The following is a 25,307-nucleotide window of genomic DNA, read 5'->3' as shown; positions in this document are numbered from 1 at the left end:
ACGTGTGTGTCAAGGGTTACGTGGCCCACGAGATTAAAGCTTGTGCTGTTCATCGGAGGGGAACAGCATTTGACAGCCACAGGTCGCTACCTCGCATCTGCTCGTGGCAGAAACCCCGGATTCAGCTTGTGCTGTACACAGTGTACCAGGCCTCCTTCAGCCTCACCTTCAGGAGGTTTAAAATTTGCTGAAGGAAAACAGCAATGGGAAAAACTGCCCTACTGGAGGAATATACTATCTGCTATTCCTCAGATGAATAAGTGGTCAATTTAGCTGTGGGTGTGTGTGTGTGTGTGAGTGTTACTTGAAATAGCTTGAAGTTGTTGTGGTAAATATATAGTATACTTGTGCTTTATTGTAGGTATTTTATTCTCAGGCTGTGTCTGTATTCTGGTGGGTCCAGTTCTGTAATAGTGGAACAACTTTTTTCTTCTTTTGATAAACAGCATGTGAACAGAAAGGAAGGAGGAACACGTGCGTACACCAAAGAACTTAAAACTATTTGTGTTTGTGCAAGTTTCAGCCTTTCCGTAACACATTAAGTATAAAACTTAATCTTAATCTTGCTCCTGTTGTGAAGCTGCAAAGCTTGAGGAATTCATAGAGAGCATTCATTCAAGCAGGGAAGAATCAAATTTTAAAAATCGTTTGGATAAAAAAATTAGAGATCCCATCTTGCATCAGTATTTGGGCAGGGGGTTCTTTTGCCGAGAAATTGAGGACGTTCTCACAACGCGTGCGAGTACGCGTGTTGTGCACGAGCAAGTCTGCTTGCAGCTGGAGCTGTCGCTGCTTGAATGAGGTTTGACTCTGTTTCATGAAGGGTTTTTGCATTTGACCATCAATTCGTCCTTGCACGTGTGCAGGTTTTTACCAACAGTTGACTTGTTTTCTGCAATACAAGTTGTGTAAAATCATGTTTGGGAGCTCCTAGGTGTCACAACTACTCCCGTACCTAGCCAGCTACGTGAAGAGCTCAGATTTGACACTTGCTCAGAGATTTCTAAACTGTTGGTTCCTGCATGATTTTATTCACCTGACACCTATTGAACTGAAGGAGATCAGGGCTGGCTGCTAAGCTTTGTATTACATTTGTTTATGAACTACTCATTTCATCTGCTTTTATCTCAAAATATGCTAAGTTTGCCAGTTTTTTAAGATTTGATATGACAGCACATAGCAAAAAATTGAGCTAAAGGAAAACAAAACAAAAAACGATCAACATATCCAACCAGGATAAATTACTTGTGGTGCAATCTTGAAACAAGAACTGCTTATTTTTCTCCTTTTGTGCATGTGCGCTTTCTTTTAGCTCCCTGGAAAGTAAGTTAATTTAAACCCTTCCGTATTTCAGGTCTAGCTTCGTGGGCACTAAAAATCAAATGTGTAATGCAAGCTAGTTCCGTTTTAACTTACTCAAACTCCATATTTATTTTAAAACTCACCAGTTGTGTGAGGCCCAGCACACCCTATCTGCATTTAAATGCATGGAGAAGGATTGGCTGCTCCGTTGTGAGAAAGGCCTTGTTTACTTCAGTGAAAAAGTTAATGCTGTCTAATAGCACATACAACTTCCAGCCCTGGGACTCATTCACCGAGTGTTTGAGTGCAGAAATGAAATCCGCTTTGTTGCAAAGCAACACGTTCCAGCGAAGCAAAAATTCCATTTCTGTTAAATCGCTTTCCAATTTTCAGGATAACGATGTGTTTAATTTACCACAAAAAAATGGTAAACTGCCTACAGTATGGCTTTTGATTAGTCATTTAGATTCATTTTATTTAAAATTATTCCTTTTTTTTTCATTTTAGTGAAACAGGTATCTGTACTTTTTATTTAAAAGCTTATTATTAGTTTTCTAGCACTTAATTCTGATATTTTAGTACTTGCAAAAACTTTGAATTCTTGGTTTCTGAAAAGAATAATAGTTTCTTTATTTGCATTATTAAACATGGCACAGATAAGACCCAGAATCTGTTAATACTTCAGATATGTGGATATCATGCTGAACACAGACTCTCATTTCTTTTTTTTCTGTAAGCCATACAGTACTGCACAGCTGAGATGATTTCCATTAACATCTTTTCCTGAATTTTCTTGTAGCATTGAAACCGCTGTGTGAGTTTCCTTCAATTGTTTTCTTTTAGCACTCCAGTTCGCTGAATACTTTAATCATTCCCCCGCTTATGCTGAAATGCAGCTATGTGCTGAGAGCTGACCATATGTTAGAGCAGGCCGTGTCATATATTTGAGGATTGTAGGAAGGAAAGCTTACTCTGCCCTGTTTTCCGGAATGAAACCGGATGAAGACAGCAGGTGGTGTTTCCCCAAAATCATAGTGTGTCAGGAGCTGCGCCTACGGCAGTTGCTTCTTTTGCTTCTTTCCAGGGCGCATACGTGGAGAAGAGCGGGCCAAGGTGAAGGCGAAGCAGACTGTAGGTGCATTTGTTTCCTGTGAATTCGTGACACATAGGCAGTAGCGCAAATTAGAGGAATGAGCAAATTGTGATGAGTAACCAAGAAACACACAGTAGCAGGTTATCCTGGATTTGCGACGTAGAAACTCTGTCAGATGAAATCATATTTTTCCCATGATGCTGTTTAGTTTCTTTTCTTCTCATTGCGTCGGTGGAAGTGGTCAACGTTCGTTCTTCCTCCTTCTGCTGGAAGGGAGGAAACAAAGAGGTTAGTAGGACTAGCCCTGACTTCTAAGGGGACAAATTCCCAATTTGGTGATTATGTGGAAATCGGCTGTAAATGAGCAATGGTGAAAGGGGCAGAAAGCCGGGTTGCAGATCTCTCTGCCTTGCAGAAAGAGGCAGAAGCGGGCTGTTTGAGGGGAAAGGCTTCCTGTCGTGTCCACATTCCTTAATGCTGTTTTTTCATGACAGCTCCTAAACTTCCCATGCGGAGAGGGGAGTCACAGCACGACGCTGGGCAAAACCCCCGCCGGCTGCTGTAACCTTGTCTTGTGGCTTGTTCTCCAGAGCAAGGTCTGCGAGTTCTCTTCATCCCCAGACACATGTTTACTTGCACATGTAAGCAAAAAGCTTAAATTTTTGGAGGCACATCCGTGGGAAGCAGTTTTCTTCCTGAACTCAGCATTACTATTTTGACACTATCCCAGGTTAATCTCTATTTCAGCAGTGACGTGTGGATGTTTGTGAGGCTCTCTGCTTAATGTATATGTACAGCTGTCACCTAGAAAATAAACTGTTCAGTTCACAAAGACAGAGCACAGTAGACAGATATCTGCAGTTCAAAATAGTAAATAATATATTAATATGATCTTTTAAGTTTTAAAAATTTGACGTTCACTGAACAGTCAGTCTGAAGTTTTCCTTTTATTTAACTGAGTTAACTTTATGTTTTCAGATTATTAATGACTTATTAATGATGGTTTCATTCCTCCCACTTTCTAGAATAGTGTTTTTCAACCTGGATATTCCCAGTCTCTGTAGACATGGTATTTTGGGATTTGAAAACGTTAGTAGTACAGCACTAGAGAAATGCTGCGGATAAGAGGTGTCTGACATAGAAATAGTCATTATGCCGAAAAATAATTCGGAATATTACAAAAAATTGCTTGAAATTGTTGTGCAAGTTCACTAGAGGAAAAGTGTATGTTTCTTTGTGGAAGCAGCCCTGTGGAGTATGCAGATTCTTGGGTGGCTATGTACAGCAGTCTGCTCTAGATTCTGTACATAGCTGGTTTATTAAAACAGGTAGGAGGTGTCTTGAGTATTCTGTTGTTATGGCAGAATTTACAGAAAGTTTGCTAGTCTTATTTATGCAAAATGTTAAGTGCAGTTAAAAAAAAAAAAAAAAAAGATTGATGCACTTGCATAATAAGAAAACTGACTTGAGGAAGATTTGCTATCGAAGCAAAACTAAGAAATCTGGGAACACAGCCTGACCATGGAAACTAGATTTCTTACCACAAATATGACATCTACATTTTATGAAACCTACTTATTATCAGGGGCCAAATTCTGCGGTCCTTATGCAAGCAGAACTTTCACTGAAAGTTCACTGAGGACGATAGAATTTGGCCTCAAGCTATTTCTTTTCCATAGAAAATTACTTCATTTGTAACTTCCTCTTCTTATATTTCTCAGTAACTGCAGAAATGTGAGCTAGTCATTTAATTTCAAGCGAATAAAAGCTTTGAGGGGCTCACTGTGAAACTGTAGCTTTATCTGTCAGTGTAATAGAATAAAGGAGTAAATTTGTGGATGTGATGTTTTACTCAGAGGAAAAAAATATATATTTGGATAGCTATGTAGGAGGGAAACCAATGTAGATGCGTGAGTTTTTCCATCTAAGCAAAACAAGAATGATTTGATTTTGAACAGAAGAATAGTGACTTAGAACGTTACAAACTCCTGAATTAATATTGGCGTTTGTGAATATTTCTGCAAGCACAAAGCAGCCACAAGCTAGCACTGACTCAGATATGAACTGCTCACATTACCCTAGGTCGTTTTGATAGTATAGTGCTCAATCTTGGCTAGTATATACACTTCTCTAGAGGGAACATAAATGTGTCCGTACTGCTCTGTAGACATAGCCAGTGGGGCAGTAAAATCAGAGAACAACGGCACAGAATATACAGGGAGCTAATATGCCCCATACCACCTGCACAGGTGAAGGCTTTCGTCTTGCACGGGGTACCACAGTTATGCCATCAAGGCCTTAGGCAGGACCAATTTCGGACTCATGCAAGTACTCTTATTTTGGCAAGCGTGTTGTATGAGTAAGGAATATGTGTGCACGTAACATTTGCAGAGTCAGGCCATAAATGAGCAGAAAGCATACAGGGCTGAAATAAAATCTGCCCTTAGTCTTCCCCTGCATTGCACTGCTAGGAAGTGTTAAAGGTTCATGTGAAACAACAGAACAACAAGAGGGGAAAGTGGCAGGGTGGAAACTTGAAAGATAATTGGATATATCTAGACTTAAACTACGATCAAGTGTGAAATACCAGTCCTGATTGTTGTCACTAGCTAAATGTCCTTTGCTCTCGGCCGGATCAATATTTGACCCTCAGAGCATTTGTCTGGTGCCGCACAACTGCGGATTCCACGCACGTGGAAGGGGATCAGGGCTGATCCGACTCAAACAGCTGAAGCAAAAGCTGTAGTTCTGAGTGGGAAAATAGCCATTGCATATAAGCGACTATTGTATCTGGCATCCATTTGGACCATTTCTGTTATAGGACCAAAGATTTAACAGCCATGCAGGGAGGGGAAGAAAAAAAAAATCCATTACAGCGTTTTGCTGTTAGTGTATGTCCATGTGGTATTTTGCCAGCAGACATGAGCGAACTCTTCCCATTCTTCTCGCTGATCGGAAGTCTTGTGAATGTAGTTAGCGTGGCACAGCGCCCAAACTAATATACCCTACGTCTCGTGGCTTCCAGTGGCTTAGCGCTTGGACAAAGCGAGCTCGCAGAGTACCGCGTAGACGTGCACTTGAGTTAGTCCCATCAGGTCAGTGTTGAGTTGCGTTTAAAGGAGCGTTTCGGAGAAGCTAGCATAGCATTTCATGTTGTGAATAAACTGACCGCCTCAATTTTCCAGTGTTGGCTCTTTGTTTTAGCAAATACATTTAAATCAGTGCATTTCAAGTTTTAACCAGGAGTTAAACTTTCTTTTCCAGGCTGAATCACATTACTGATCTTTGATTATGACTTATCCTAGATTAATTGCTGAATTATGTATAAATTGTTTAATCACCTGTGAAACTTAACAATTTTCAGCTTTTCATTTCGTTAGCTGTGAGATGAATGTCGATTAAATGTGTTTGGAAGGCCGGAGCGTGATGACACATACAGTGAATACTGCTGAGGACCCTGTTCATTTAATGCAGTAATAATAAACACTCCATGGGCAATATTTCAGCAATCAGGAACACTTTTGCAGTCTTTTCTATCTATAAGTGTTTGGCTAAATGACAAAATTGGGGAAAAAAAAAAAAGGCTAAAAAAAGATAAAAAGTCAGACTTATTGCCTTAATGTAACCTTCCTGGCTGAAAGTATATTAATTGGCAAAAAGAATTACCTCAGAATAGAGCAGAGAAAGAGCTTCATTGTGTACAGCAGCAGTGTGAAATGTATACTCCTTGGCTTGCAACTTCTTTCCTTAGCGTTGTGATCCGGCCTGTCTAATCAGCAGGCTTCAAAGCGAACCTTGCAAAATTTATAGCGCGTTTCCATTTGAATCTCTTTTCATTCCGTCCGCTTGTGCGTTATGCCAAGTTACTCTGAAGCGTTTTAGGGCGAAAAACATTCTTCCCGTGCAGAAGATTCTTCCTGTGACGTGGTGTGATCTTTCCCCAGCCTGCAAGGGTTAAAATTTGGAAAAATGTGTCGTTAATTTCTCTTTTATACAGTAGCTCAGCGCCTGGTGCACTCGCCAGGACCGCATGAGAGCTGAGTTCAGAGCCTGCCACATCCTCAGCCTCAGAGGGGTCAAGCCCAGAAATAAACTTATATAGCAGCGAGCCGATCTGCTGCTCGGTGGAAGGATTAGTGCGGTCGCACGGGGCTGCCTGTATTTTATCAAATGACACCTTGCTGGAACATAAGTGCCTTTCTTGCAAGGACTCGTACCAGTCTCCCTTTGGGTGCTGACCCAAAGCTTTTCATTAGAGTCTGTCTTTCGCTGGTCCAGCAGATGATGAATTATTGTAGCTCTTCAAGACAGAAGGGGAAAGGGATTCAGCCTTAGGGTACACCAGGCATGGTCGTCATCTGTCTTCTGAGTAAAAGCACCATAACTGCTGTGTTTCATGCGCTACTGTCACTCTCTTTATTTTTGGCTATGTATTCAAAGAAAGGAACGATCCCATTTTTTCGGGGGCCCTCAGCTGAACAATTTGGTTAGCTAGTTCTTGGCTCAAAATAAGTGTAAGAAACTGGGAAAACTAGCATGAACTTGTTAAAATGTCCAGTGTCTTTTGGGGGGGAGGGGAAAGGAGCTTAAGAGAGTAAATACTGAAAGAGCGCGCACGAATACCCATACTCTTTCTCACTTGTTCATACTCATCAAAGTTAAGTATTAATTAGAATAACAAGACGAGTGAAAGCCGTGGGTTAAATTAGCTCAGTCCAGTTTCCTGTAAGCTAACACCCCACCAGAGTGAGCAGACTGCTTCAGCATTAGTCGCTGCTATGGACTGTTTCTTCTGCAAAGAAATCAAGTTTGAATGAGTCTGAAGATTGCACAACCATCTCGCCCGTTCAGAGGTCTCCCCAGGTCAGGGGTGTGTAGTGCGGGAAGCTGGGCTTTGCCGCTCTTCCCACTTTATTTGTTTTGCGGATAAATAAATTGAGGGCTTGAGTCTTGGAGGCTGTCAGCCTGCCACCTTTGGAAGACCTTCTCTTAGAGAAATAGGAAAATCAACCGCACGTTCAAATTGGTCTTAATTGTTGCAGGAAGGCTTCTGTGCGATTCCATGACCATCTTTTTCCACTGAGCTTGTGTTACAAAGTCTTTCTGGAATTAGATTGAAGAAAAAAAAAAAAGCTTTTTTTTTTTTTTTTTTGCACAACTTTCGTAGTTTATGTCGAGATGCCCTACTTTGAAACGAGTGTCTGACCCTGTCCTGTATGTTGAATTGGCTTTCGTGCTCTGTGAACTGTGACATGTTCAGACATTAGGCTTTAAATTGGGAATGGCAGACCTTGGATCAGCGCTGTGGTATTTGTAACCTCTAGCATTTTATATCCCACTTTCCCCCAGGATCTCCTGCCCTCACTGGCACTGGAACGATTGCTGTCACAGTGGATGATGTCAACGACAATGTCCCCACGTTTGACTTTAATGTGTATTCTGCCACTATTCCGGAGGATGCCCCTACAGGGACAGATATTTTGCTAGTGAACTCCTCAGATGCGGATGCTTCTACAAATGCTGTTATTAGGTAGGTCAGTTGCTGTTGCTCTGTGTAATATTGCCTCATACCTTGCCTGCAGATTTTTTTTTTCCCATGATGTCTATCACCAGTATGACGTGAGAGGACAATGGCGTGTGTGTAACTAAATTATATAAGGAAACCTAGCTTTTTTGATAAACTTTTAGAATTGTATTGAGGGCAAATATTGTATTGTTTTTAATTTTTTACCAAGTTAAAAGCAGATGAGATTTTGACCCACACCTGAGTTTAATTCTTAATAGGTTAAATGCAATTATTTTTGTTTATGTTTCTCAGTAAGTTTAGAGGTAAGCAGAAATTTACAAAAATTAAAAAAAACCAAACCCCCTTAAATTCTAAAGAATGTCATACATGGATTAAGCACTTTAACTTGCAGTCTTTGTATGTACATCCTCTGCGTAATGACATATGATACAGGCTGCGAATACTCTGCAGTACTGCCTCTCATTAGCTAGGGTAGACCCTGAAAAGGTTTAAGCCGTATATTTAGTATAGCTTTTAGAACTGAGGCCTTGTAATTAAAGACATAGTTAATATGTATAATACAGATTTTTAAAATGTATTCCTGAAGGAGCTAGAAACCATTGTTCTTGGAGGCTGACAAACTTCTTAAGCATTAGGTCAAAAGAGGTTTAGGGAAAGGCTTGGTGGGGGAGAAAATGACGTATAGTTAGGTTTCAGACGTCATTAACGTACCTGACACAAAGGCCAATTTTGGGGCAGGGCTCAATATATCTAACCTATCAGTTACAAACCTAAAAACATGTACAGAATGTATTTTGCAAACCCAGTCATCTTTGACTTTTAACTGTTAAGCCAGTGAAATCTAGAAACCAGTATCACTTAGTGAGCCCGCTCTGATTTTTGCAGAAGAATTTTGAAATTCCGATGGCTAATGGTTTTCTTGTAATACCATACACATATTTGGCAAAGGCTACAGTGTCTTATTTTGATATTGATCCGTCATACCTAGCTGTAGTTGATATGACTGCTTATGCAGACTTGGGTGTATTTATAATAAACAAGATGAGCAGCTAAAATATCTCCCAGTGTGCAAATACATAGTGCTTTTCTGTACTGTGGGAGACACTGCAGACCATTGAATGTTAGACAGGTGGTAGATGAATATATTCCGTTACTTGCCTTCGAGTTGCATTCACATTTTTTCATGAAGTCAGAACATTCATTTGAAGTTACTGTGTTCATCAGATAAATTTGCAGTCAATTAATGTCTTCAGTTTAGAGCCCAATTTACAGAGAGAAAATTATACAAGGCAAAAAGTGAGATTTATCCCACTCAGAAAAACAGTAAAAAGTTAAAATTCAGCATTTTTGCTTTATCTGGCAAATGATTTACACTGCTCAACTGATGCAACAGCATTTCTTAAGTGGGCACTGTGCTGAGCACTCTGGACAGCTTCAGAGACAAGAGTAATGAAGATGCTAAGTGGCAATGACAAGCCCTTACCCTGATTTATTGCTAATGGAATACAAAGCAGGCTAGTATTAGTTATTAATCACTCCTTGGTATTCCCAAGGACCAGTAGGTAATCGCTTAACGTTTGACTTTTGTGCATGCAAACACCTATATCTCTTTTCCCAACCATGCACAAGAGTATAAAAGTAGCTTAACTTAATCTACTTTTGTCGTTTCATCTCGGTTTATTCTGCAAAGCGCAGAAGAATGTCACTATGATCATAATTAAAAAAAAAAAAAAAGGTAGTGAAATAAAATAAAATAGTTATAGCCAAGCGAGTGTATGTGAAATACTGTAATCTTTTCTTTCTGACTAGCTACAAGCCTGAAGTAGGAACTTTCTGTTTAGGCATCTTTAAAGATTTGAAAAGTGTCCAAACTTACCATTTATTGAATAGTGAAACAATGGAGCTTTTAATTCTGTTCACTCTCACCCTAACAATCGTTTCTGGAAAGCTTCTTCAGAAAAAAGATTTCCATCCAAAGCATGAACGATTGCAACGATTGCATGTTATGATTAGAAATTATCAAGAGTGCTCTCAGATTTCTTTAATGTGGTTGAATTGCATGTCTGTTTCTGCTATTAGTCTTTATCATTCACTCACTACATCACAGTAGAATAGTTGATAAAAATGGCTCTTTTATAAGTAGCCGTTTAAAAATTGTTTTGAGGCTTTGCTTTGCACTTTTTTAGACTGAGGAACACACTTTATTTTTCTTGGACGGAATTTGTTCAGATTCAGCATTTAGAGTAACGTAAATCTTAAAATATGACGGGTATTACAAAACTGGCAAAAGCTAGATGGGCCAGAATACGTACACTCTGCTTTTCAGAGGTGTTGAACACTCAAAACTCCTTTTCAGTTTTGTCAGAGCCCCTTTCAAAATCCAGTTTTTGGTTTTCAAAGATGATACGTTAAATCTTACAATAAGATTTTCATGTAAAGTCAAAAATGGACTAAATTGTGCAATAAGTAAACAATCTTCTGTAAAACGGTTACCTATCTATATCTGCCAGTTCCTTTCCTCCTAATTCTGATGATAACCTGTAACAGTTATTAAAGGGGGCTGATGAGGTTATTTATGGTAATGCACACTTGAGTGGCACTGTTAAAGGTAGTATAGATAATACAGGTCAGCACAGACTAGTAGAAATGACCAGATTTTAAGTGCTTCAGTCACAAAGTAATTCCTTTTGTGCTCATTATCTTTACAAATTTTATTGGTTTTTTGTTCTTTTGGTAAAGGGTTTTTTTTTTTTTAAAGTATGCTGGGAATCTGTCTGGAAGCACACTTAGGTTGTCTAGTTGGTTTACATGAAATTGTACTCAGATATAACTCAGAATACCCTATGGCTCATTGTGATTTCAAATGTAGTTTGTTGTTGTTTTCTTTACAAAATGTTTTCGTGGCATCTTTTCAAAGCTAAAGCTTGAGCTGCTCTTTATATGTGGAAGCACATAAGGGAAATGCTATCTCATATTGGGCACCTTGTGCAGTTTTAAAGCACTGTAGATCACAGATGAAACTTGCCTGTGCTACTGATATTTAGGGAGATGTAAGTGGTGCTTTAGGCTCTGTGCACGTTCTTTCAGCCCTAGATGCACATTTCTTTAGCTGGAGAGTAATAGCATATGGCCATCATGTTAAATCATAATTAAGCAATTAAAGCATGCTCGTGGCATTCTGCAGAGATTAATGACTGAACATGAGAAGTTGCCACAGTTGATTACACAGGCTGGCTTTCAATCCTCTAGGTAAAGCTTCTGGCCTGCGTTAGTGTTTCTGTCATAACCTCTTTGGATTTTAAAATGGTGACGATATTAACATAACTATTCATCTTTCATAACCGTTTTCTTTTGAATCATATATAGAATCATATACTTCAAAAAAGCTGCTGCTATGCTGTATTGGGATTTTCTGAAGAAGAGAGAATCACAATTGTGTGTTGTTTTTTGTCAGGGTTATAATACTGAACATGAGAATTCTTCATTTTAGCCAGTTTTTGTCTCCTTTGTTTTGTAAAATGGCCATTATCTGTATTAATAGAAATGTAATTTTAACTGATTACCCCCAAAATACCACACACTGCTCAAAATGTCTTTGGGATGCGTTCTGTACTAACATAAGCTGAGTACGAATTCGAAGAGAAAAGACAAATGCACTGTGCTGATAAGCCAGAGGTAGCCTGTACACAGAGCTATAGTAAGCAGACAGTGAGCTCTTACCAAATCTTAGTTTCATGCACGCACACAAACATGTGGATGCGTGCCCATACATACACAACAGTCAAAGGTCAAATTCTGCTCCCAATTAGTCTCTGTTAACGTAGTTCTGTGGTTAGTGATTCTATCTGACTTACTACAAATTAAAATTGACATCTTGAATAGCAAAACCTAGCTCAGTATCAGGAAATAACATGAATTATAAATCCTCAGATTATTCTATAAAACAGTCCTCTTATTTCAGAAAGTATTATTTTTTTCTAAGTATATGCTACAGATCCGTGTTAAGAGTATGTCAGCTTTGTGGAGTAACACCTAATGCGTTATCCTAGTTAAATCAGTATTAGAGACTTTCTCTGGCGCTTGCAATTTTGAGAGAATGTCCAACTGTATCTCTAAGTGTACTAAGGCTCAGTCTGCTCCTCATTTACTAGAAGTCTATCTATGTTAAGCAGTTACATTTGGAAATCCCCAGAAGTATCACTTGTGACAGGCTTCAAACTGGAAATGTGGAAGAGGAAAAAGTGAAGGCAAATGGGCAAGCAGAAGAAAATCTGTGTATTGGTATACGTCAGCATGGTGGTCTAAACAATCTGAAAAATTGTTATTAACTTAATTATAGGCTGCCTTTTGAAATACTTATTGATTTTTTTTCCACCCTTGTTTTTTCTTTCAAACAGCTATAGGCTTATTGGTGGCAACTCGCAATTCACGATCAACCCATCGACAGGACAAATCATCACCAGTGCTTTACTAGACAGAGAGACCAAGGAGAACTACACTTTGGTGGTTGTGGCGAGCGACGGCGGCTTTCCCAGGGCGCTCTCCAGTTCCGCTAGCGTGCTCGTCACTGTCGCCGATGTAAATGACAACCCGCCCAAATTTCAGCACCATCCCTATGTCACTCACGTCCCGTCACCTACTGCTTCAGGTAACCGGAGCTGCGGCAGTGCTTGGGATATTTCCGGTTGCACAGACATCTTACCGAATGCCAAGCCGTTCCATAAGGAGTGTTTCTGATATGTTCCTCTATAGCTGCTTTATAGGCTTTGTTATCCTTGCGTTGGATGGGATTGAATAATGGCAAGGCTCAGTACGTGACCTGCTTGTCAGCAATTTTTTTAGTGTTTTTTTTGTTTGTTCCTTCCATCCAATCCATAATGCTGCTACAATTATGTAAAAAGACTTAGTATAAACGAGTATCAGACTTTCAGTCTGAAAGAGAAACGAGTAATCAAGTTAAGTTATTTGGTCAGAGTTAGGAAGGCAATTCCCTCTTTTCCCCTTCAGTGTCTCCTCCTGTTTGTAAATGTTCTTTTGTCACCCCAAGCAATTCTTAAAGAGAATCTTGTCACCATCTTTGCAAAAAAAAAAAAGCTGTATCTGTTTTAAAGGTTAATGATGTTGTCTGTCTTTGAGCTGAAGTAAAGGCAAGCAGCACTGCTGCGTTGGTGGAGCCTGCACCCAAAGTACAGCAACTTCACTCAGTGCAGGAATCAAATTCTGATTCTGTTTATGTTTAAATAATCATGATAAATACAGAAATTAGAAACAGAAAAGTCCAAAATACTATTATTTTCTATTTACAGAATGGGCATTGCAAGGGGAAAAGAACTGGAGCACAGGTGTATTGGTATGCAGATGAAGATAGTACACTGAAAGAGTTTACCGTTCTGGGGTCTTTCCAAGATTTAAAATGGGTTAATACTGGGACCTCTGTTATCTCAAATCTTATTACTGCACAGGTCAATCTTTGCATATTCTGAGTAGCGCACAGTGTCTTTGTTCACATGGGTTTTAGGGAGTGTTTTTTTAATGTGTATATGAAAGACTGCATAAGTTTTACTGACATCTTCTAGCAATATCTTTTCAGGCACTTTCTATATGAAGTCCTTTGCAATTAGAAATACATGAAGAAGCCAAAGCCATATTTACACTGGTTGTAACTAAGTGCAAATCTAAAAAAATATGCATTTTTTAATTGCAGCTTCCTAAATTGATAATCCATGTGCCTACTATGATTTAAAGGAAATGCTAATTTTTTTTAAAACTAGCTCAGAAGGCTGTTGTTAATTATATGCCTAGCAGGCATGGAATCAATTAAAAAAATACGTTGCTTTCCAATACAGAGTCTGAAAGAGCTTTTCCAAAAAAGAAAAAAAAACCCTCAAAACTCTTCATTTTATTCCAATTACAGAATATCTAGTGTGTAGTTTGAAAGAAAACAAGGCCTAATTTCCTTGTATTTTTTAATCAAGATTAGAAAGGGGGACTGTTAATAATAATAATAATAATATAAGATGCTTAACCACAGCAAAACTCTAATTTTTCCCTGTCCTATTTCTCTCAAGGTTTTGAATACTGTTCTTTTTTTAAATATTCCTTCCTCTGGAGTGCAAATCAGTGCACATGACAAATAGTGACAAGAATTATAGTTTTAAGGGGACACTGTCAAAGTCATTCCTGCTTGTAACTGATTGTATGTACCTTAAGAGGTTGAAAACAGCATGATTTATATACAAAAGCGATGTTTCCTAAGTTTCAGTACCAGTAAAACCATCAGCAGAACACTCTGCAAATTGGTTGGACAGTGTCAAATTTGAAAGATGTGCCATGTGTAAGATCTACAAACTCCAATGCAAACGATCACCCTAGATTCTCCGTACAAATAGGCAAATATAGATGCTAACACGCACTGTGTCCGTATGGTGGAGCTCAGTGTGGAACATACATCTGAAAGGTCTGAGACACAATATATGCGTGATATTGCACTAGTGTGCAATAGTTTTGTATTTCTATATTTCTCAGATGACTAGCGTGCTTTTAAAAGTGTGGTCCCATTAGTTATCATCCTCAGAATACTCTCATAAGATCAGAAGCAGGAGTTTATTGGGGAAAAGAAGCAGCATCTGGGGGATAGGAAGAAAAAGGGCTCCAAGGCAAGGTGGGTACTGCCTGTTCACTTCTATAACCTTAACAGTTGTTAAATTCTGGACAAATAAAAATAATTAAAAAAATAAAAAGAATATTCAATCTCATTTGGTTTATGGTTTTCATAATGGGAATGGTCTAGAAATGGGATGCTAGATTTCAAAAAGTTCTAGGTCAATTTTCTAGTGCAAATGCATATGCAGCTGTTGTTATCTGTACAGGCACTTCTCTGAATGCAGTGACCTGTCTTTCAGACCAACATTTTTTAGCTACTTGCATGTTTTATGGGTATACAAACTCACCTACACGTTGACTTTTTCATCTTGTGGAAAAAAAGTTGATTCTTGAGAACAGTAGAAGATGCAGGGTTATCCCTCAGGGAAAGTACTGGGAGGGGCACCTATGCTTCTAAGTTTTTTAGATTGAAAAGTTGACAACACATTTCTCGTGATCAGTATATTCCTTAAGGAGGCGCCCTGTCTGTGTTCTCCATTTCAGGTTCGTTTGTGTTTGCAGTGACTGTCACCGATGCGGATTCTGGCCCCAATGCTGAGCTCCATTATTCCCTCATGGGGAAAAATTCTGAAAAATTCCACATTGATCCAGAAAGGGGAGCAATTATGGCTGCCAACTCGCTGGCAGGAGAGTCTGAAGTAACGTTTTCTGTCCATGTGAAAGATGGCGGCCTGTACCCCAAGACAGATTCCACAACTGTAACTGTGCGATTTGTAAACAAAGCAGAGTTTCCTCAAGTTCGAGCTGAACAGGAGACTTTCACATTTCCTGAAAGCCAAGCAGTTGGTACACTTGTCACCACCGTTTCTGGGTCTTCAGCCAGAGGAGGTTCCTTGTCTTACTACATCGCGAGTGGTAACCTGGGCAGCACGTTCCAGGTTGATCAAGTAACAGGACAGCTTTCCATCAGTCAGTCTTTGGATTTTGAAGCAATACAGAAATATGTGGTCTGGATTGAGGCCAGAGATATGGGCTTTCCTCCCTTTTCCTCCTATAAGAAATTGGAAATAACAGTGATGGATGTCAATGATAATGCACCAGAGTTTGAGCAAGATCCCTTCATTGCTGAAATAATGGAGAACCTGTCACCACGGAAGATACTGACGGTCGCTGCTGTGGACCGGGACAGCGGTCTGAACGGGCAGTTAAATTATGAAATAGTTGATGGCAATACAGAAAATAGTTTCAGTATAAGTCGAGCCACTGGTGAAATCAGAAGTGTCAGGCCGCTGGACAGGGAGAAATTGTCTCAGTACACACTAACCATAAAAGCTTCAGATAAAGGCACCCCACTCCAGAGCACGACTGTCAAAGTTGTCATTAATGTTTTAGATGAAAATGACAATGCTCCTAGGTTTTCCCAGATATTCAGTGCTTCTGTGCCTGAAAACGCACCTCTGGGTTTTACAGTAACACGAGTCACAACTTCAGATGAAGACATTGGTGTGAATGCTGTCAGCAGGTACTCCATAAGGGATACAAGTCTCCCCTTCACCATAAATCCAAGTACCGGGGATATTACAATCAGCAGACCGCTAAACAGGGAAGATACAGATCGCTACAGGATCAGAGTCTCTGCACATGACTCTGGGTGGACAGTAAGCACAGATGTGACCATATTTGTCACGGATGTCAACGACAATGCCCCGCGATTTACAAAGCCGTCCTATTACTTGGAGTGTCCTGAGCTTCCTGGGATTGGATTGAAGGTCACCCAGGTTTCAGCCACTGATCCCGATGAGGGGTCTAACGGTCAAGTCTTCTACTTCATAAAATCCCAGTCCGAGTTCTTCCGAATTAACGCCACCACAGGGGAAATATTTAACAAGCAGTGTTTAAGGTATCAAAACTCCAGTGGTTCAAGCAATGTCAACATTAATAGGCACAGCTTCATAGTCACTTCTTCAGACCGAGGCAGTCCTCCTTTGCTAAGTGAGACAACCGTCACAATTAACATAGTAGACAGCAATGACAATGCACCACTCTTCCTTGCTAGGAAATATTTTACTCCTGTTACTAAGAATGTGAGAGTTGGTACCAACTTAATTAAAGTCACTGCAGTTGATGACAAAGACTTTGGCTTGAATTCTGAAGTGGAATACTTTATTTCTAATGAAAGCAATACTAATAAATTCAGACTAGACAGGAGTACAGGCTGGATTTCTGTGTCATCCTCACTAATGGCTGATTTGAACAAAAATTTTCTATTTAAGGTAAAAGCAAAGGATAAAGGTAATCCTCCGCTCTCATCTGAGGTAACCGTTGAAATAGTCATAACAGAGGAAAATTACCATACACCCGAGTTCTCTCAAAGCCGTATGAGCATTACTATCCCGGAGAGTCATTCTGTTGGAACAGTGGTCAGGACTGTTTCGGCCCGAGACAGAGATGCTGCTATGAACGGATTAATCAGATATAACATTTCCTCTGGAAACGAGGCTGGCATCTTTGCTATCAATACATCTACTGGTGCACTGACACTAGCAAAACCCCTTGATTTTGAGTTATGCCGAAAGCACGAGCTAACTGTTACTGCCACAGATGGAGGATGGGTGTCCAGAACAGGTTACTGCAGTGTCACTGTTAATGTCCTTGACGTGAATGATAATTCTCCGACCTTCAGCCCTGAGGACTACTTTCCTAATGTATTAGAAAATGCCCCGAGTGGGACAACTGTTATTCGTTTAAATGCCACTGATGCTGATTCCGGAGCTAATGCTGTGATTGCATATGCTATTCAGTCCTCAGATAGCGACCTCTTTGTCATTGATCCCAATACAGGAACTATCACCACCCAGGGGTTCTTAGATTATGAGACAAAGCAAAGTTACCATTTAACGGTTAAGGCGTTTAATGTTCCAGATGAAGAGAGGTGCAGCTTTGCTAGCGTCAACATCCAGTTAGAAGGGACAAATGAGTATGTGCCCCGTTTTGTGTCCAAGCTTTATTATTTTGAGGTTTCTGAGGCAGCCTCCAAAGGTACCATTGTTGGTGAAGTCTTTGCAAGTGATCGTGATATGGGGACTGATGGAGAAGTCCACTACCTTATCTTTGGCAATAGCAGAAAGAAGGGCTTCCAGATAGAAGAGAAAAGTGGCCAGCTCTATGTTTCAGGGCCTCTCGACAGAGAAAAAGAAGAACGTATCTCCTTGAAAGTTCTTGCAAAAAATTTTGGAAGCATTCGTGGTGCAGATATAGATGAAGTAATTGTTAATATCACTATATTGGATGCCAACGATCCTCCTGTTTTTACTTTAGGAACCTATAATATACAAATCAGCGAAGGCGTTCCTCCAGGCACCCATGTCACATTTGTGAGTGCCTTTGATTCAGACTCTGTGCCTAGTTGGAGCAGGTTTTCCTATTTCATTGGGTCTGGCAATGACAATGGTGCCTTTTCCATCAACCCGCAGACAGGACAGGTAACTGTGACTGCAGAACTGGATCGTGAAACTTTGCCTGTGTACAATCTGTCTGTGCTAGCAATTGATTCAGGAACGCCATCAGCTACAGGAAGTGCCTCTTTGTTGGTAACTTTGGAAGATATCAATGATAATGGCCCTACCTTGTCCACCAGCCAAGGAGAAGTCATGGAAAATAATCGTGCGGGAACTCTTGTGATGACACTTCAGTCATCAGATCCTGATCTCCCTCCAAATCAAGGTCCTTTTACGTATTATTTGCTCAGCACTGGCCCTGCAACCAGTTACTTTAGCCTTAGCACTGCTGGTGTTCTGACAACAACAAGAGAGATTGATAGGGAGCAAATCAGTGATTTCTACCTATCGGTGATTACGAGAGACTCTGGCATTCCTCAGATGTCTTCCACAGGAACTGTGCAGATAAAGGTAATAGACCAAAATGATAACCCCTCTCAGCCCAGAACAGTAGAAATCTTTGTTCATTATTATGGCAACCTCTTCCCAGGTGGAATTTTAGGCAACGTAAAGCCGCAGGATCCAGATGTGTTAGACAGCTTCCAGTGCTCCCTTACGTCAGGCGTTACGAGCTTATTCAATATTCCCGGGGGCACCTGTGACCTGCACTCGCAAGCACGGTCCACGGATGGAGCCTTCGACCTGGCCGTCCTCAGTAACGACGGGTTACATGGCGCCGTCACTAGCAGCGTCCGGGTTTTCTTTGCAGGATTCAGTAACGCCACGATTGACAACAGCATCCTCCTCCGCCTCAGTGTCCACACTGTGCGAGACTTTTTAACGAATCACTATCTTCACTTCCTGCGAATCGTCAGCTCGCAGCTGACGGGGCTGGGGACTGCCGTGCAGCTCTATGGCGTGTATGAGGAGAGCAACCAAACCTTCCTGATGGCAGCTGTCAAGCGCAACAACAACCAGTATGTGAATCCCAGCGGCGTGGCCACCTTCTTTGAGAGCATCAAGGAAATCCTTTTCCGTCAGAGCGGGGTGCGGATAGAGTCCGTGGATCACGACTCGTGCCTGCCAAGCCCGTGTCAGAACGGAGGGAGCTGTATGAGAAGGCTCGCGGTGAGCCCGGCTCTGAAAAGCCACGAGAGTATCCCCGTCGTCATCGTGGCCAACGAACCCCTCCAGTCGTTTGTGTGCAGGTGCATGCCCGGATACAATGGGAACCTGTGCGAGACTGACATCGATGAATGCCTTCCCTCCCCGTGCCACAACGACGGGACTTGCCACAATTTGGTGGGGGGCTTCTCGTGCAGTTGCCCGGAAGGCTTCACGGGCATGGCCTGCGAGAGAGATGTCAACGAGTGCCTTTCCAGCCCATGCAAAAATGGTGCCGCCTGCCAGAACTTCCCGGGAAGCTTCAATTGTGTTTGTAAAACTGGATATACAGGTATGTTTTTACTTCCCTTAATCTTATAGTCAAGATGAGATGGTTGGTGGAAACATACCTTTTTAGCTCAAGATATGTTCCAGCTATGATTATCTGAATATGAGTATTTGAAATAAGTAAAGAGGTTATCCAGAGTAAGATATTGGCAGTAATGAAAACTGAGAAGACAAGGTGCCCACAGTATTATTTTCTTTTGGTTCTGTCCTTTGGCGAGTCTTGCTTGCCTGATTTGCGTTAGAATAGAAGGCTTTTACAAGAGCTATTTTAATTTGTTAAATATGTAGAAGCCATTTCCAACGTTTAAGTATGATTTTTCTGTTTTTGTTATTGTTATGCATATTGTGGTAGCATTTCAAGTCTGCTAGGAGTGTGCCAAGCAAGAAAGTCAGCCTCTGCCCCAAATTGCTTACAGTCATACAAGACAGAAAACAGATGAAGGATGTGGGAAAGAAAACAGAATTCAGGCAAAATGATGAAGCGTATCTGTTCCGTATTTTGTCCCTTTGTCAATTATTTTTTTCATTAACAACAGAAATGGCTGCTGCGTTCCTACCTCTTCTGAATATTTCTTCTCTAGTATTTGTCATGCATTCAAACATAGCAGCATTTTATGCCTAAAAGAACAAGCTGATGTTTGCTTTGGTCTTGGAAGGCTGTATTTTATACTGCCATGTGGGAAGAATATGTAGTTTGTTTGCAGTCATCAAAGGGCACAGTGATCGCGCAAATTAAATTCCTGGCTCCCTAGGAAAAGGTTCTGAATGCTTTCAGTCATTGTAAGAGAAACATGAAAAGATTTAGGTTGCAAAATCTCTTGAGCCACTTTTGCCCTTGCAGCAGATCATGTTAGGAATTGGATGACCATACAAAGATGTCCTCTCAAGGAAAAGAGGACTGCTCGGTTATCCCGACTAGTTATATAACCAAAACTTTGGCCCACTGATTTTGTCTGGTTGAAATCATTCTGGCATGTCTGTCTTTCAGCCTTAAACTTCCTTTATTATTTGGACTGAAATCTGTGAAAGTACAAACAGCACGCAAGTCTTAAGATCGCATACATACGTGTTTTGTTCTGATGTGAAAAAATCTGTATTAGGAAGGTCTGGTTGGGTTTTCCTCCATCTGTGGTTCCTGCATGCATTAGGAAATTCGTACGTTCACTCTGCAGTGATTTACACTGCAACAACAGCAGTGATCTTTATCTGTTATCAGTGAATGTGATGAGCTTGTGTGAAAAACTCATTTTTTTAGAAAGTTAGTAAAAAAAAATTCAAACAAGTTTACCACAGTATTTGTAGAACATACACTTTCTCTAGAAAAATGTTGCTTTAAGAGTGAATAGGGTTGGAAGCTAGTAGTGTCTGGCATATGTTTTGCTAGGATTCATCTCACCTGCCATCAGGTTTTTGTAAGGTGGGTGGCTACCTTGGAAAGAGGTGTCTTGGCTCCCGTTGTACTCAGCGGAGATCTACTCTCAACAGAGATTACAGAGCAATTCAGCTCTGTAACATTTTGATTTGGGGATGAACTCCTAATCTTTAATTACAATTTCTAAATGATACCTTCTGAAAACAAAAACGGAAATATGGACTTTGCTATTGGATCATGGCACAGGGTTACATCTAGCCTCTTTTACCACTGCTGTGGAGCGCCACATTTATAAAAAGTATGTATCGCTGTAGTGAACCAGACTTTTTAGGAGTGACCTTTGAATAAAATGTAAGTTCTAGCATGGTCTAACATCTATTCAGAAAAAGAAAAGAAAGACCGAAATAAAAAGCACAATTTACAATTAAACTTTATTTAGATATGGAAACATCTCATGCAAACGTTCCTATCATGCTTAGAGCCCTCTAAGTGAACAAAAGAATTTAGAATAGCCTTTGTTTGGCTGAATAGGATTCTGAATCGTTTGATGGTATGATATTTAGAGAAGGTTTGAATAGACTTAACCGCTTTTTCCAAACATAATCGACTAACCAGAGAAGTTAAGCTTTCGTTACCTCTTCTAAGGAGTGTTTCTGTATCTCAGGTGCTCCAGGGCAGCCCAGCCTGGCGCAGCCATGCTCGTTATGGTGCGGGTATTTGGGCTTGAGGAGTTGCCCCCAAAACTCGTTTGTAGCCAGCGGAGCAATCAGAGGGGTTGTTCCCCCCCCGCCCCTTAGACAAGATTAGTGCAGGAGAAGTCATATAGTTTATTGCAAAGGAAAATGTTAATCCGTTTCAAAATGCAGGTTGAGCTACTTCATTTAAAGCATAGCTAGCAGCTGATACGTGTTCAATGTGAAAGGTCTCTTGATACAGAGGACACTGATGGGATCTTTTGTGTAAACCTCCTGAATGTACTACCAGGCCTCAGGTCAGTAGCAATTATGGTTAATGGACAAGCAGTTCTAATTAAGTTAATGATCCAGGATTCTCTTTCATGTTGTATTAGTACATCAGATTATTTTGCCAGGAGCAGGGCATAATAATCCTAGGGCACCTGTCCCCTGTAATTCTTTAAGTCATTAGCACCAAAGGTTAAATGGGCATATGTTTGCTGTTGCAACTAAGGAAAGCGCTTCATTAGCTCTAGCAGGATACAGTAATATATGCCTGTAGCCTGTAATTTGAAACATTGAAGAAACGTCCAGGTTACTTTTTTTGGTACTAATGCTCATATCTTAATGCTTAACCCCTGTATCAGCTAAAAATAGTTTTACATGTGACAAACACTTGGAAAAAATAAGAACATTTAAACTAAGAAAATGTGATGAGAGACTCTTACGGTTTGAATGTTGCATTTCTTTCATGCTGTGAATTAAATGTGGCATCTGATACGAGCTTTTTTAAACTACTTGTCAACATAAATGATTTTAAAATAGAATACCACTGAGGTATTTATATTTGACGTTTATATTTCGGAGTCAGCTCTTTTTAAATCAGTTGGCCATAGAGGAATCAGGAGTTATTTAAGTATCTGAAGATTAATTGGTCAAGACAGAAAACAAGTGGCACCAAAGTTTATAATTTAAAGCTAAAATATCTTTGGAGCTGAATATCAATAGTACTTTTTAGATGAGATCACGATCAATATTCAATAAATTTACTTTTTATGTCTGCAAAGGCTAAAAAGCATATTTGAACTTCTGCAAATTACTATTCACTAGGTTCTGCAGAGATGTCAGAATACAGATAGTTGCTGAATGCTGGTCATAGAGAATTATTATGTCATTACTATGCTACCAACACGAAGAGAACACAGCTGTTTGTTAGTTTAATCCTGATTCATATATGACTAAAGATAGTCATAGTGAATGTAAAAATAAAACCTTGAAACGGTTTCTTAATGCAGATAATCCCCAAGTGCCTCAGCAAAAAAAGAGACAACTAAAACAGAAAAATTTTAATTCGGTGTATCATATACATAGCTTTGCTGCTTCTCTTGGAATGAAAATACGGTCTCATAATTGAATTTGCATGCTCTGTAAAAAAAAAAAAAAAAAAGATTAACACTGTACTGCATACAAGTGGAAATTGCTATTTTCTGAGACAGACTCTCTGTTCGCTATAAATTAGAGTACATGAGCTGTAGACCTTTATAACAGCTCACCTCAAAACTGAGTAGTCTTACTTGATTTATTATGTTTTGTCAGCTGCATTTCACTTCATCACCCTGCAAAGGTAATTTAGTTCATTTCACTGAACAGTATTGTAAAGACAGATTACCTCAGAGCAATATCATTAGAGTTTAAAAAATCTGTTATAATTACATCTGTTAATGATGATTAAGTTTTGTTTTTAAAATAATCACTTTCTGAAAGGAATATGCTTTGTGATTTACAGTAGTTGTCTGCCCTTCCTATGAACCCTTCATTTCCTGTTTTCCAGGACTCATTAAGATGAAGGAATGTAGATCTGTTAAATTGTTTCAAATGCAAGATTAAAATAGTGAAAGAACTACTGTAAAAGATGGACATATAAAACCACCAAAACTGGAACTCCCAAATCAGCTGAAATCTAACCCAAGAGCATTCAGCTGGTATCTGTTCCTGTTACATTTTTCAATTAAAAAAAAAATGTTCTCAGGAAGTTCAATTTTTATGTAAGCCTCTGCATCTGATAGTATTAGCTTGAGATGATGAATGATAAATGCTATCCATTATCAGTTATACAGCGTTATCCTGGTTTTCATGGTCTTCAGGGTATTCATCTTTGTGTCAGATCTTTTTTTAAATCTTTCAATATGCAAAATGAGAAGAGAGCTGTACGCCACACTAACTGCATCATTCACACCCAAACCAGACAGTTACTGGAGACAGCTCTGGTTTGGAGTCTCTTTGGTTCACAAAACTGACTGGGACATTTCCCTCCCCTCATTGGACTTGATACCCTGAAACACTAATCAAACATATATAATTAGGATAGTTCATTATTCTATCCAAATAAAATGATTCCCCCGCTCAGAAACGCATAGTAGTCCAAAGCTGTGAAAATGCTTCTTGAAAATTAAGTCGCCTAGGCAATAAAAACATGTAAAGCTCATCATTTTTCAAAGCAGAATACTCAATTAAGATAAAGGTCTACCAGAATGTTACTCTTAACTTTATATATTTTAAGCCTTAAATTGGCAAAACGTTGTGGAAGATGACCTAGGCAAACCAAAACTACTCTGTTTGTGAGATTTAACAAAACTCACTGGATTCATCTTTTTGCAGAGCAGTAAAGCTGCGTCCTTAGGCTCGGGTGAAAATTCTTTTCTGCACACTGGCAAACAGTTTCTTATCCTGTGCAGTCCAGTACGATTCTTTGAGTTATTTGCTTTATCTGTGCAGGAGAAAGTTTCCAAGTAACTCGTACTGGTGTAAATTCTCAGCTCAAGAAAAACAGTCATCTTAAAAACTCCCTTTTAAAGGGAGTTTCAAAGCGGTGTATAAATATGAGCGTATAGTCTCAGGCAGACCAGGAAAATAATGGATTTACATGTTGTTCCTCCCCCGCCCACCCCAAACCTGAATCTTTGGTAGACACCTTACTGTGTCTGTAATCCATGAAACAGGTAAGCCACCAGGTAGAACTTGAACCAAATGCACTTTATTCGTATCAACTCTTCACAGTTGCAGTTGACTGAGTTCTAGGCTATTAAAGAGTTAGGAATATTTTCTACAGTACTGTTAATAAAATACTAGAAAGCTAGTATCAGCATGCTGCAAGGGAGATAGCCAAAAGCAGTGGGGCAGCCCGTTAATGTCCCGGGTGACTATAAAGGCTATGACAATAAGGTGTTAAAAGAAAAAAAGTAGAAGCTTAGTAGAAGTTGTAGGACCAATAAAGTTTAACTGGCATCACAGCAATTTATTTAGAGGAATCCCCGGAAAGAATGGAAGAGTGTAACTCCTTCAGGAAGGACAAACAAAATAAAGCCCTGAACAACCTGAACTGCCATTGAAATTTGCCTTGCTTTGAACAGGAGGTTGGACATCATGACCCCTGAGGTCCCTCTGACCTAGTTTTCCCCCTGATTCTTAGAGTGTACGTCCTTGTTCAGAGGTCAAGAAAGATCCACTTCTGTTGGTGACATCTGGGGCAAAGCTAAAAAAAAAAAAAAAAAAGGGAGAAAAATAGGGATATAGCAGGAACATAGTTTAGATAAGAAAGGAGGAATAGGAAGGTGCATTTTGAACACCTAATGGAACGTGCAAAAACTACAACCTGATAGAAACTATCTGGATGGATCTTGGTAGTAACCAATACAGGCTGCTAACAGTAACTTTAAATATGGACGCCTTCCCTTTAGAGGGTGGACAGGAAATGTGAGAGTTGCTCTCTTAGAAAAGTCTAAGGCAGGACTGACTGAAAATATGAAGGTGGAAGGAAGTTCAGATGAACTGCTGAAGTTCAAGATTC

At 39.9% G+C, this 25,307-nt stretch overlaps 1 protein-coding gene across 1 annotated transcript in view; it reads left to right on the top strand.

Annotated features, from left to right (window-relative positions):
• Positions 1-25,307, top strand: part of FAT4 (FAT atypical cadherin 4) — a 149,589-nt gene that overhangs the window by 99,611 nt on the left and 24,671 nt on the right. The window contains exons 7-9 of the mRNA XM_068941030.1: positions 7,745-7,925; positions 12,320-12,570; positions 15,069-19,418. Of these exons, the coding sequence (XP_068797131.1) occupies positions 7,745-7,925; positions 12,320-12,570; positions 15,069-19,418 (4,782 nt within the window). The remainder of the gene's footprint in view (positions 1-7,744; positions 7,926-12,319; positions 12,571-15,068; positions 19,419-25,307) is intronic.

This window comes from Struthio camelus, chromosome 4 (assembly GCF_040807025.1).
Source record: "Struthio camelus isolate bStrCam1 chromosome 4, bStrCam1.hap1, whole genome shotgun sequence".
NCBI classification, from domain to species: domain Eukaryota; kingdom Metazoa; phylum Chordata; class Aves; order Struthioniformes; family Struthionidae; genus Struthio; species Struthio camelus.
Note: the sequence above shows the minus strand (reverse complement) of the source record. Positions and strands in the feature narration are given on the sequence as shown.